This window comes from Struthio camelus, chromosome 19, assembly GCF_040807025.1.
Source record: "Struthio camelus isolate bStrCam1 chromosome 19, bStrCam1.hap1, whole genome shotgun sequence".
NCBI lineage: Eukaryota > Metazoa > Chordata > Aves > Struthioniformes > Struthionidae > Struthio > Struthio camelus.
In genome coordinates, this window is record NC_090960.1 from 10297058 (window position 1) to 10309297 (window position 12240).

The window sequence follows — 12240 nt, forward strand, 5'->3', positions numbered from 1 at the left end:
GCACAGCTTTTGCTTTTTCAGGCTATTTATATTTGAGAAACCAAAAAAAAAAAACAACCCCAAAAAACAACCCTTCAGTCATCCTCCTCTCCCCCCCCATCATATACACACTGTTGGAAAATCATGACATTTCTTTTAAAACATCTGTTCCTGATGCTGGTTTCCTAGACAGCGACTGGTGTGAAAGAGCACCCATCGTGGGACTGCACAGCTAGGAGGGACAGAAAGCCACGCCAGGTAGGAATATCGGAAACCTTAGCAGACAGATGGAGCAAACTCTCAACAGCTGAGCTCATGACTCACAATATTAACTGCCACATTATTTTATATCACTGTTAGGAGGTTTATCTAACAAAAATCCACTCCAGGAAAATACATCACAGCCTTGCGCTGCAGCTGCCAAAGTGGAAGGGAAAGACCACCCAAGCCATGACATCCCCTTACAACCGCACAGCACCAACAACCTTTTCCACGTTCAGATGTGGGGGCAGCCAACCAAAGCATCTCACTTGTCAGTAAAGCAATTCGAGAAAGTGTTTACAGATGCAGACTTTGCTGAATGACAATTAATGCCAAAGGACAATTAACTGCAGCAACGTTATTTCTTCAGGCTGCACGAGTCTGAACCGAGTTCAGTAAATACCCGCCAGTTCCGAGAGCCATAATCTATGTACTAGAAACTGAGGCACAAGAAATCAAAGGGTAGGATGTGCGGTTTATGGCAGAGCTAGGAGACAACTCGGGAACTCACAATTCTCAGCATTGTGCCCAAGGCAACAAAAACATGCTCTCTTAAACATCTGAAGGCAAAACACCAAAGGGGAAAGAAATCCTTCATGTGGCAGACAGGGTTGTAATATTACATCACAAATATTTGATTTTAAGGATTTCCCAGAGCTTCTAGCAATGGTCCTTACATAAAAGCAATATGACACAGGTTGTTCCTTTTATCACTAGAAGACTGAAAAATCAGTGAGGCAGGAAAGCTTCCCAAAGCAAACCGCTGGGAAGAGGAGGATGCTGGCATTTCTGGATTGGACTAGCAACATCAAATTTCAGAGATTCTAACTAAATTCCATGAAGGCAGTGAATTGTTTCCTCCTCATTGTTACTAATTTTGTTATATTGGTTCTAATTTAAGAAGTTAATTGACAGTCACCTCAGAAGGAAATATGAATAGTGCAAAGCACTTGTAAAGGCTGGGTGCCTGACCTCCCTTCACCTCCGCAATGCACCTGGGCCAGCTGGGAGCTCACCACCAGCCAAGCCAGAGGGGGACACTCGCTCTTCTGCAGCAAACCAAAGCTTCCAGTCCCCAGTAATGTTAATTCATAGCTTTTTATCAACCTGAAATTCACTTGCATAAATCCCCACCACCCTCCCGCGGTCTATTATGTGCAAATCCTTTGTCCTGACTTGTAACTATCCAAAATCTGTTATTCTTCTTAGCAGCTTTTATTTGTACATGTCCAGGCACTTGCAAGACCGCCATTGAGTCATTCAACAACAGCTCTTGGCAGTAATTGCTAAGGGCATCTTGTACTCGCTTCCTTTGTTTATTCTGATCATTATATAGCAAGCTATAGTCAGTCCCCATTTCCCTTGATAACATCAAAACTAAAGTCAACTTACATCCAGGAGCTGCTCTTGCGGATTACCGGGGGTATTCCAGCTCACTCCCCAGGTAGGTCAGTAGGTCCTGGCTCGGACAGTTTCTCTGGCATCACTGTGAGCGCCTGCTATGGGACATGACCCCCGCCAAGCTGAGGGAACAACCCTTTGCCAGAGACCATCTGTCTCTCCAGGCCAGATTATTCGGGTTCAGCCCTGCGAGGCCTCACTAAGAGTTGTTGGGTGCTAGGCACTTCACTGGGGACCCTAAGTGGAGGCTGGGTTCCTCAGCAAATCCGTCCCTCCTGTGAAGGCGTTCTCCCACTGGGAATCGGAGCCTGAGCTCTGTTATTCCCTCGGTCCCCAGAATAGCACTACTCCCACACTAGGAAATTATGGATTTTCTTGAGCATAACTATGACCTTTCTCATTTCCATTATGCCTTTAACTGTCCCCTCCCTCTATACTCCTCCTCTAAACAAATCTCTGAGCTGCACAAAGTGTTTCCTGTAAATAATACTCTTCCGGTATGGATGAAAGGGGGGAAAAAAAAAAACCCATGAAACAACTTTTGCTTCTAGTTCCAGCTTCAAGGGCCCCTCCAGTTTCTCTCCCATCTGTTCCGTCTGGGAGCCTCTGGGTCACTTGGCATCAGCACTGTGTTTTTGAGGGAAACAGAGTGGGGCCGTTGCATTCTCTGGGCATCAGATTGGTACCTGCCCTCCCCACCTTCACATGTTCATCTCATGGAAATAACTTACTTTATGCTTCAGACTGCTGAAATGCAACGATCGGTTCTAACACTTGAGCAAAAACTTAAAAACGAGCTGCTATCTGCCCAGCATGGCCATATATTTTCACAAACGCAGCACCACTGGACAAAAATTTCCTTTCCCCTCCTCCTGGAGCTACCCCACACCAATGCTGTCCTCTGCTCCAGAGGTGTCCGAAATCCACTGCTGCTTTACAAGAGGCTATTTTGTATATGTGACTGTGAAAGTTGCCTTATAAAGTTAGAAGTCCCTTTTGGGCTGCCACAGAGATCGACTGGGTGCCACATCTCGCAGCAGCTGCCACAAAGGCCTTTTCCAGGCTGCGGGGTCCTGCCACCAGCTATCGCCTGGATGACGAGTTATACAGGAGGAAGCAGATTCCCAGGCAACGCTGAATCCCCCTCCTAGATGTAAACGCTTCCAAGGGCGCTTCTGGTCATCTCTGTCCCTGGTAGGTCACTGCACGCCAGTGTGGGAAAGGGCTGACTCACGAGCGACTGCACTGCCTCTCTCCAACCCCTACTTCCAGGATCAGATTTCCATACACTACGAGACCTCTACACACCCCGGGGCTGCACGAGTGCAGGAGTGCTGCTGGTCTTCTGGAGGATACTGCAAACAGGCAGGAAGGGAAACTCCCTTTCATTTTCTTAAATTGGACTTTGTACTAGTGAAAAGGTGTGTAAGCACTAGGCACAAGGCATGGTGTTAGCGTATCCAAAGAGATAGGGCAACGCTGTGATGGGGCACGGCCAGGTAACTTCACCCATAACACTCAGGTCTTCCCTAGGGAGGAAAAGAGGCCTCCGCTCTCTTGGCCCAGCCCATTGGTGACCTCTTAGTCAGAGCCTGACTTCTGCTTAGGGACAGATGGATCCCACCAGCTCCTGCAGGCCACCAGGAAGCTTACAAAAAGAAGTGACTTTGCATGCATATGCAATAGGTTAAATCTTTGCAGATCACTCTTCTCCCTCAGGGGATACAAAGTCCTCTTCCCTTCCACAGACTTTGCCCCAGATTAGGAACCCACCTTATGCTGAAAAATCATTGTCTCCTGTCTGTTTTAGAAGGGGACAGATTAGCCTTATGCAAAAAGCCCTACTTGCTATCTAGTGATGAGCATCACTGCTTTTGGGAAAGATTTCCCTGCCAAAGAGCAAACGGAGACCCGATGATGGGACACCAGCGCTGAAGTGCAATCATCTTCAAAATGCACGTGAGCAGGGTCCCACGCAGCACCGGCCACGGGAAAGCTGGAGCCTGGGCAAGACCAGACATGAGCAGGCACAGCAGAAGGGAGTGAAAGGGAGAAGAAGGGAACGTCTGTTAGCTTCTCCTTCCTCACCGCTCAGGTACCTGCTTGCCGTGAGCTCACCGGGGAATTATTCACTGCAGCAACACTTCCTTGTTCCACATTACGCTTCCTGTCCTTGCTCACCTCTGGTGGGAATAGGAAGGTGAACAGCCCTTTGAGAAAGCGGTTAGTCACACAGTCAGGCCCCAGACGGCTTTTTGCTACGTTTTGCGTGTGTATGTGTTGCAGTTTCTTATTTGGCTTTCTCTGCAGCTGGATTCCCCCGCTTCTCTTTACTATTCCTAACAAATGGTGGCACGTTATGCTAAGCGAAGCAAAGCTCCACCACTGGCCACACATACCAGCCAAATCTGGCTAGTACGCCAGACACCCAACTCTGCGAGACAGCACCCAACACGACCTGTCCCACTAATACCGCCAGCCAGCATGGCACGGCGCTGCAACAGCCACCAGAAACACATGGCTGCAATACACCATTTTCACACAGCAACATAATCTGTCAGCAGGAGAGTGAATAATAACGATTGTGCTTTCTGATCGAACATGCCACGCTCACGCGTCACTCTTTGCAGCAAGAAAGCATGGAGGTAAGCACACCAGACAATTTTAAGAGTAATCAAAATAGTTATTAGTTTAATAGTTTTCAGATGTAGGCCACAAAAGTGCAAGCTTAGACAATGCTGCACGCACCTCCAGCCATGACATCAGCCTGGGACCGTGACACTGGACTTTGCCTCAATTTCCCTCGCATACGCTGTCAGTTCGGACCAATTATCTAGAAATTTGGAGGCATGGGGGAAGGGAGGGCACACACATTTTACTCTACATTTCCACAGCGCCGAGGGCAATGGTATCCATTCTTTCTGGGCGTCTCTAAATGTTACTACAATACAAACAACAATACTGACGGCAGCAGCCAGCACGAATGTCAAAGGCCAACTCCAATAGCGCGCTCAGCGAAGGGGAAGTGACTCAGGCAGCGACGGAACAGCAAACAGCTTAATGTGTTAGATCGAGTGGCAAAAAAAAGGAAGAGGGAGGAGGGAAAAAAGAGTAAAAAGTAAAAAGAAAATCCACCAGGCAGAGTGTGCAAACGAGACAGGGCATCATAGCTTCTGTTTACTGGTCGGAAAATGTGAGTTTAAGGCATAGACTAATCAGAGATGCGGCTGCCTGAAACAACGAGCAAGTGTTTGCCATGCAGGAACTGGATCATATTTGTTTTCTCTTTTGTTCTGGGGCTTAAAGCAAGGATGGGGTGGGGGGTTGCGGACGTTTGATATCAACAGGCTTTCACACAGACCTGAATTATGACTTCTTCTAAGTGTGCAGCTGACCAAGCCAACCTGCAGAGCTTTCAGCATCCTGAAAACAAGACACAAAGCCCTTTGTGCACCAACCTCCTGCTATTCTTGGATTATCAAGAAACAAGCTCATTTTGTAGTCCTTGTTGTTTTTCCTTCCTGTAACTTCAATAACGCAAGGTATCCCAACACCAACACAATACCAAGCAATGCGCCACTTCCAAGCCTTGGGCAAGGGATCAGTATTCCCAAGGTACTTTACCCCAGGATGGCACGGCAGGTACCGAGATCCCCTCCTCCCCGCCCTTGGGCTGCAAAACTCTCTCCTAACCCAGCCTTCCCCTTCCCGTCAGGTCCCCCACACTCCCACTGACTTTACAAAAGCCTCAGTTCTGCTCCGTCACTGACGGGGAAAGCAAGGAGCCGGCCCGCAGGGGTGGCAGGAGAGCCTCTTCCCTCGTGGCTCTGCAGGAGCGCAGAGGCACGCGAGAGGGAAAGGCAAGGAAGCAGAAAACGAGCTCAGACGACAGGGTCTGAACAAGGTGAGATAGAAGCTAGTTGTATCTAAACCACCTGGTGTAGAAACTTCTGCCTGCAACGTGTGCAAGGACACAAACCGTTAGCCTAATAACCAAAGCGCTAAGGTACCCAAGGAGCTGTTACATGTCTTGTGGCTCTGCTAGTTGCTCCCTTCCACCACATAGGGAGGACACAGGGTGACACTGAAGACACGTCAGGGTACAGGGGATTTTCTGTACTCCTGATGTCCTGCAGAGGCCTTGGACTGAAGGCCAACACATTGCCCTTACTATATTGTCTATCTGCATAGCCACCGCGCAGCCGTGCCAGTGTCTGCTGTGCCTCTTTATTAACCAGTTTGTTACTGCAAAATTGCAGAGTTAAGTACTTTGGTCTATATTCGGAGAGCCTAAACACTACCTAATTCCTTGTGCCTAAACAAGGGAGAGCGCTAGCTCCAGAGCGGCTGACCAGGGAGCTGTCTGGATCCGACCAACCAAACACACTTGACTGAGTCTCACGTGAAATCTATAACGTCTGAATATCTATATTTTAGAGCACAGGAAGAGATTATATAGAATTGCACCTCCTGGTTTCTCACATGCATAGCCAACACAGGGACAAGCATAGCCTAGATGCATCTAGGCAGACGAACTATGCAGGCATTAAATTAAATAACTAAGAAAAGCAATCTGCCTGCATAGAATAGTCAGAGTAAACGATTAATTGGATTGATTTTACTGAAGGGCCAGAGATGCACCTCGCTTAGGCAGCATTACTTAGAACAGAGACACCGTTTGGCGCATCAGGCACAGGCAGGGCTGTTTTACATAGAGATAACAAGTGGAAATGATGCAACGGGATAGTTCATTAATCTGACCTGGCAGAGACATTGCTTGCCCCAAATTCAGGTTTTGGAGCAGTAGGTTTGTATAGCCAGAGCATCTGACTTCCTGTGTTTGACTGCAAATCCTCAGGGTTTTTTTGTTTTGTTTAGGGTTTTTTTTGTTTTTTGATAGCTTGTTGGCCCAGCAATGCAGGTTTGGGGGAGTAAGAACTCTCCGAGTTTCAGCTGAATTTGGCAAATAGCTTTAGGCAGGAAAAAAAAAGCCTCTTTATTTTTACATATTTCAAAACAAAGTATTTCATATTTCTGTTCAAAATGACAACCTAAAATTAAATGAATGTTTTTATTGGATCCAAATTATATTTTTTCCTTGATATTGTAGGTTGGCCAGCAAACTAAAAAAGAAAAAAAAGTCTGTACAATCCTGCTCATTTTTCCATGGCTTATACAAACAAAATGCCAGTCGGATCACAGGCCGCCGGGTCTGGTTCAGGAGAGAACGATGGGGCTCTCCGAACCACGCGTCATCTCCGACGCACCTAGGAGCTCTTACGAGAGGAAAGGTAAAAGCCATAGAGGGAATTATATTGTGCATCTCTCACGCAACATCAGCCTTGAAAAGGAACGCAATCGTCAGCCTCAGATTCTGCAGACCATCTCAGGAGACTGGCTGCAGCCAAAAATGATGTACCAAGGCCCCTCGGAGCAGACACTGCCTGCCACAACCCCTGACGCTTTTTTAGGGCAGCCAAGTCTACTCATCCTTTCTTCACTGCTTTGACCAGCTCCTTCATCTACTGCCAGATGACAGCTTGCTGTGATGCATTTGCCTATGGTCTTATCGCAGCTCTCATGCTGTGATACATGTACTACTGATGTGCACTGTTAAACAGCTCTCACTCACCCCCACCAAGAGCTGGGCTTGCTTGAAGTTTGTTGCCTTTAAAGATCTGAAAAGTAGCTAGCTCCTTCAAAGATGGGGCTCTGACTGCAGAAGCTGAGCACCTGAATTCGCCACTTTGTGTTCAAGGTCACTGTCACATGTCCCCAAGGAAGATCATTTCAGCTGATTGCTATCAAAATTTCAACCATGTGGAACAAAGCAAATTTATCAACGTCTGTTCTTTACTTTCTTACTTAGTTTTATCTGCCAACATCTTCACATGCTGTGGCACCAACAGGAACCTTTTAGCAGAGTATAAACCTGACTTGCACTCCTAACGCTCATAACTGTTGCTGACTCGGACTCGAGCTGGGGGTGTTCAGCATCTGCACAGATCACTGCACAGGGTGCTACGTAGGGCCCGTACCAGGAAGGCTGTGGGAATTTTTCCCCCCTCCAAGTCCTAATGCCATAGTCAGGTAAGAGTTTTCAGTTATTCCTGCATTTTTTTCTGTGCCCTTAGATCATATATGAGGAGTTATGCCTTCTTCATATGCTTTCCTAATAAATTAGGTGTCCTTAGTTTGGCTAATGGTCAGTCACACACAGCCCCTACAGGTAATTCTGGAGGTACTGTAATTAGCGCAATCCTTATTTTAGCATATATTAACACCTTACATAAACTTGAAACTGCAAACACTCCTTGGCTGAAACAACTCGCCCCATGCTTGAGGATACCTATAAATCATTTGTCATTTATCATGAATCCTGACTTGTCTATTGCTTTTTTGGCAACGCAATTGTGCTTAAGTAATAAAAAATAAGAATCTAAAAATCTTAAATAAAAAAGAGTATTCCAAGACAACTAGGACACCTCAGGGAAACTCTCCTTTCCGTAAGCATCTGAAATAATAGACTTCCCTAAAGCAAACGTGTTAGAGTTGGCTTCACAGTGGTTATCGCATGTTTTTTAACTTGCCTTATAAAATCTCCTTTTAGCCCTTCCTCCCTCCACCTATTGCTAGTGCCAGTAAGTTCCAGGAAAAAAGCCCTGCCGGCCTGAGCTGCATGTGCCTGCAGCTACAGCACAAAGGTCTGAATGTCTGTTTATCGGTAAGAGGTAAAGCATCTGAAGGCAAACTCTTTATCCCAACCACACCTATGTGGCACGCGCTCAAAAAGTCATAGCAGATGTGTAACGATTTCCCCTGAAGTACTTTAGAAAAGGTAAATCTTGTCTGGGGTGGGGAACAGCCTGGTAACAGTACACTACAACAGTGCTGCGGTGTTAACAGAGGAGGATGGAGCTGGAGCCTCATCCCCCAGTCGAAATCTTCCAGTTGGGTTCAGCAGGACCTGATCCACAGTACAGACTGAGAACATACTGAAGAAAAGCAAAAAGTGCCAGGCGCTCAGCGTTCCTCCCTAACCTCAAAGCGTTTAGATGCTTATTATTTCCTTTTGTCATAGCTTTAGGCAGTTTCTCAGCAAGCCACTCTCGTTCCCAACCTATCAAGGATTCTCAGTGCAGAGCCTGAGAAGCGCAGGCTTTGTAGCTGAGAAGTTTCTTGTCATTCGTGTCATCGCTTTTTCCTATCGCTAAAAAGTTTAGAGGGTCTGCACAGCAAGGGCCTGGCAGCGCTCAGCGTGCCTTCCTCGTTTCTTTGAAAAGTAATTTGGATTCCAAGTCGAATTCCCAAAAGTAAGTCACCATTGCTGTTCCCTGATTTGTAAAACCATCAGATTTATAGGATAACTAGGGCTGGCTCTACCCAGAGCATAGATGGCAGGCCTCCAAAGGAGGCCTCCAAAGTGCGGTAGGTGATTCATTGTGTGCTTTTCTTCCTTATGAATCAGTAGAGAGGTACGGCCCCAGCACAGCATTACGAGGAGCTGTACAGTTGGAGCTTTTGCAACGTACAAAGGAGAGCTGCTTACAAAAGTTGCCTGTGCTTTTTGCAAGATTAGTGGTGGTAATATTGCAATTATCCTGTTGTTTCAGGTGGCTAATATAACTCTTCTGTTCTTTTTCCTGAAACAGCAGCCACATACCAAAGCAAAAAATCAAGGCAAGCAAAGCGTTTCCAAAATATAACTATAGTCCTTTTTGAATTAAAGGTACTAGGCAGATGTCAATCGACCCTTACTAGCGACACCAAACTACGCATTTGGAACGACGCTGACTTAGGCGCTCTGACAGGAGACGCATACAAGGGCTTTGGCAGCGCCACAGTTTCGCTCCAGCACGTGTCAACCCAAAGCAGACAGCCCTTACGGACTGTTCAGTTTCATCTGCAAGAAGTCCTAATTTCAGGTCACGCAGTACTTAACAGCTCTGTTTCTTACGAGCAACGGTTTTCTCCAGCCCTGTTCTTGCACCTCTTCTGTCTGTTCCAGGACTGACAACTACCATATGCACCTTAGAAGGCCTGGCCAAATAATAGATCTCCTTAAGCACAACGCACAACCATTAATATCCATTTTATTACATAAAAAACATGCTAATAATCATGCTTTGACCTCCTCTGGTTCCTAGGCTACAAGTCCTAAGGAAACCTCCCTGGTGGTCTGTTTAGTGACACGAGGAGAAAGGTACCAAAGAGGAACATTACTAATCAATTTTAACAATAAACAGGCATCAGCATCACACAGGGAATTTTCAAAGTGAAGACAAACCACGAGCTCCTGCGGTTTATGAGATCACGAGGAGGCCAGTTGGCCATTACGTGGCTCAAGTGAATCACAGCATGCTGGCTGCCCCCAACAGGCCTGCGGTGCAGTGAGACGCAGGACTCGGGACGCCTGGAAGAGGCCAGCTCGATGACACCGTATCTCGAGAGCAGCCAGGGTGAAAGCAAGGGCAGAGTTTGGCTTACAGAGCATAGAGGCGCAGGCCGGTAGCCCGAGCAGGAGAGAAACCAGCTGCAGAGCAAAGCCTGGCACCTGAAAGAGCTGCCCCTGTGCCAGCTGGCAGAGGGCATCCGCGCTTATAGGGGGAGTGGATGGACCTTTCACGGGGGACTTAACTGCACTGGCGCACATCAGCCACTTCCTTGGAGTGGCTGGTGGGATTTCACAAAAAGCTTGGAGAATAAACATCAGCTGTGGTTGTTCACTCCCACCTGCAAACCACAACTGCTGTATTTCAGAAATCTCAATGCCAGACTGAGCTCTGCTGGAAAGAAGGGACAGGAGGAGCAAGCAGGAGACCACCAGACCCCTCGTCCCCTAACGATTTGCGCTCCATGAGGCAAAAGATACCCTGATGAAGCTACAGTGGCTGTCCTTCAGCTGAGGAGGAACAAGCACGTATCAGTCTGCAAGAGCTGAGAGCCCACAGATGGCTTACAGCGTGCGGGAAGCCAGGAAAAGGTGAGGCGAGGGGAAGGGAGAGAAGGAGAAAGTCGTGGGCCATGAGAGGATCGTAGCTCTCCAGCACCAGGGCTTTGAAAACCCCCCACAGCCTCGGGGGCAGCCAGGGCACTGTACGCCACCACGGCCCCGCTTTCGTCTAAAGCTGCCGCTCAGTGCTGCGGGCCCTTGCGTGCTGTCACAGGTGTCCTCCAAATAACACACTCCACGCCATGAAAGCCCGTTTGCAGCTGGTGCAACCTGCCTCCCTAGGTTTGTTTTACTTTTTAAGCCTTTTCCACTGACCGACAGGTTTTGTTTATGCACAGGGAAAGAGTCGCTTTCTTCCACTGCAGAGACACTCGGAGGGAGAGGAGCTTGTGCAACTCGTTTTTAAAAAAAAAAGAAAAACACAATCTTTTTTTCTTTCCCAAACACAGACAGAAAGGGAAGAGAGCAGAGAGAAGAGAGACCCAGCGGGCTCACCTGAATACGACGATTTCTTCATGCTGCTCTTTGGAGATGTTACATAGGAGCAAAACCAAAATAAAAACTAAAAAAAAAAAAAAAAAGAAAAAAAAATCAAGCTGTTGCCGCCACTCGTCCGCGGGGGGCGATGCGCGGCGGGGCGAGGCGAGGCGAGGCCGCCGGTGCGCGCAGGCAGGGCTGCGGCGGCGGGCGCGCTCCCCGCCGGCGGCAGCCAGGCGCGCCGCCGCCCGGGGCGGCCCCGCGCTCCCGCCGCGCAGCGCGCACCTCTCCTCGTCCCATCCCCAGCTGCGGACTGTTCCAACCCCCTGGCACCGGCAGGGGTAGAGCGGCGCTCGCCCTCGCTGCCGTTTTAACGTTTCCCCCCCCCCACCACCACCACCCTGGGAAACAAAACAATCTCGGGGGGGGGGGGGGGCACGACTCTTGCCAACTCCCAACCCTGGAAAACTCAGTAAATTCGGCCAGTCCAGCAAAGGGAAGAAAGGGGGTTTCAGGCCCGCGGCGCGGCGCCCCAGCCGCTCGGGCGCTTTCTAGTGCAAAGTGCGCGACCGGCCTGTCGGCACCCGGCGCCGAAACACCTCTGTAAAGGCGCACGGGAAGGACTCGGCCAAGGCGGCGAGCGGAGTAAAGCGGCTGGGCAGCCTGGCGGGCTGAGCACCGCCCCCCCCCCCCCGGGTTACCTCGGCCGCTATTTGGGGAAGGGGAGGCTCCGCACCGGCGCGCCGCTCGGGCAAGCGCCGGGTCGCTCCTCGGCGCGGCCCGCGTGGGACAGCTAGCTAGGCAGACGCAAATGAGCCGGGGGCATTCTTAACAGGCAGGAGGAAAAAGCAAATTAAGAGCAGCTATGACTGAGGGCATGCTGAAATGCGGGAGTCTGGCTTGGGGAGGAAGGACTGGACTAAGTCACTGGAAAGATTTCCCACTAACTGGATGACTCATCCACACTAGGGTGCAGGGCACAAGTCCGGGCTACGTGAGGAACTTCCACCAGCCTTAAAGACGTGATTTTAGTATGGAGGAGTATTTTGTTCAGTTTTTAAAATTTTAAGATTTCTTCACGCTACCAGAAAGCCATTCTGTCCCCACAGCCCCAACGCTGGCATTGCACGAGAACAGAGGGCCAGAGTAGTCCTAACCTTCACTGGAGC

General features: G+C 48.8%; 1 protein-coding gene across 4 annotated transcripts in view; it reads right to left on the reverse strand.

Moving 5' to 3' along the window:
• SEPTIN9 (septin 9) overlaps positions 1-11968 on the reverse strand; it is a 170829-nt gene extending 158861 nt beyond the window's left edge. For 2 of the 4 annotated variants that reach the window (XM_068913182.1, XM_068913178.1), the window contains exons 1-2: positions 11773-11968; positions 11090-11156 (exon numbers count right to left, since the gene is read on the reverse strand). In XM_068913182.1, the coding sequence (XP_068769283.1) occupies positions 11090-11111 (22 nt within the window). In that variant the 5' untranslated portion in view covers positions 11112-11156; positions 11773-11968. Of the gene's footprint in view, positions 1-11089; positions 11299-11772 lie in introns of those variants that run through there. The other 2 variants (XM_068913181.1, XM_068913185.1) reach the window with 2 other exon arrangements.
• Positions 11969-12240: the final 272 nt, after the last annotated feature.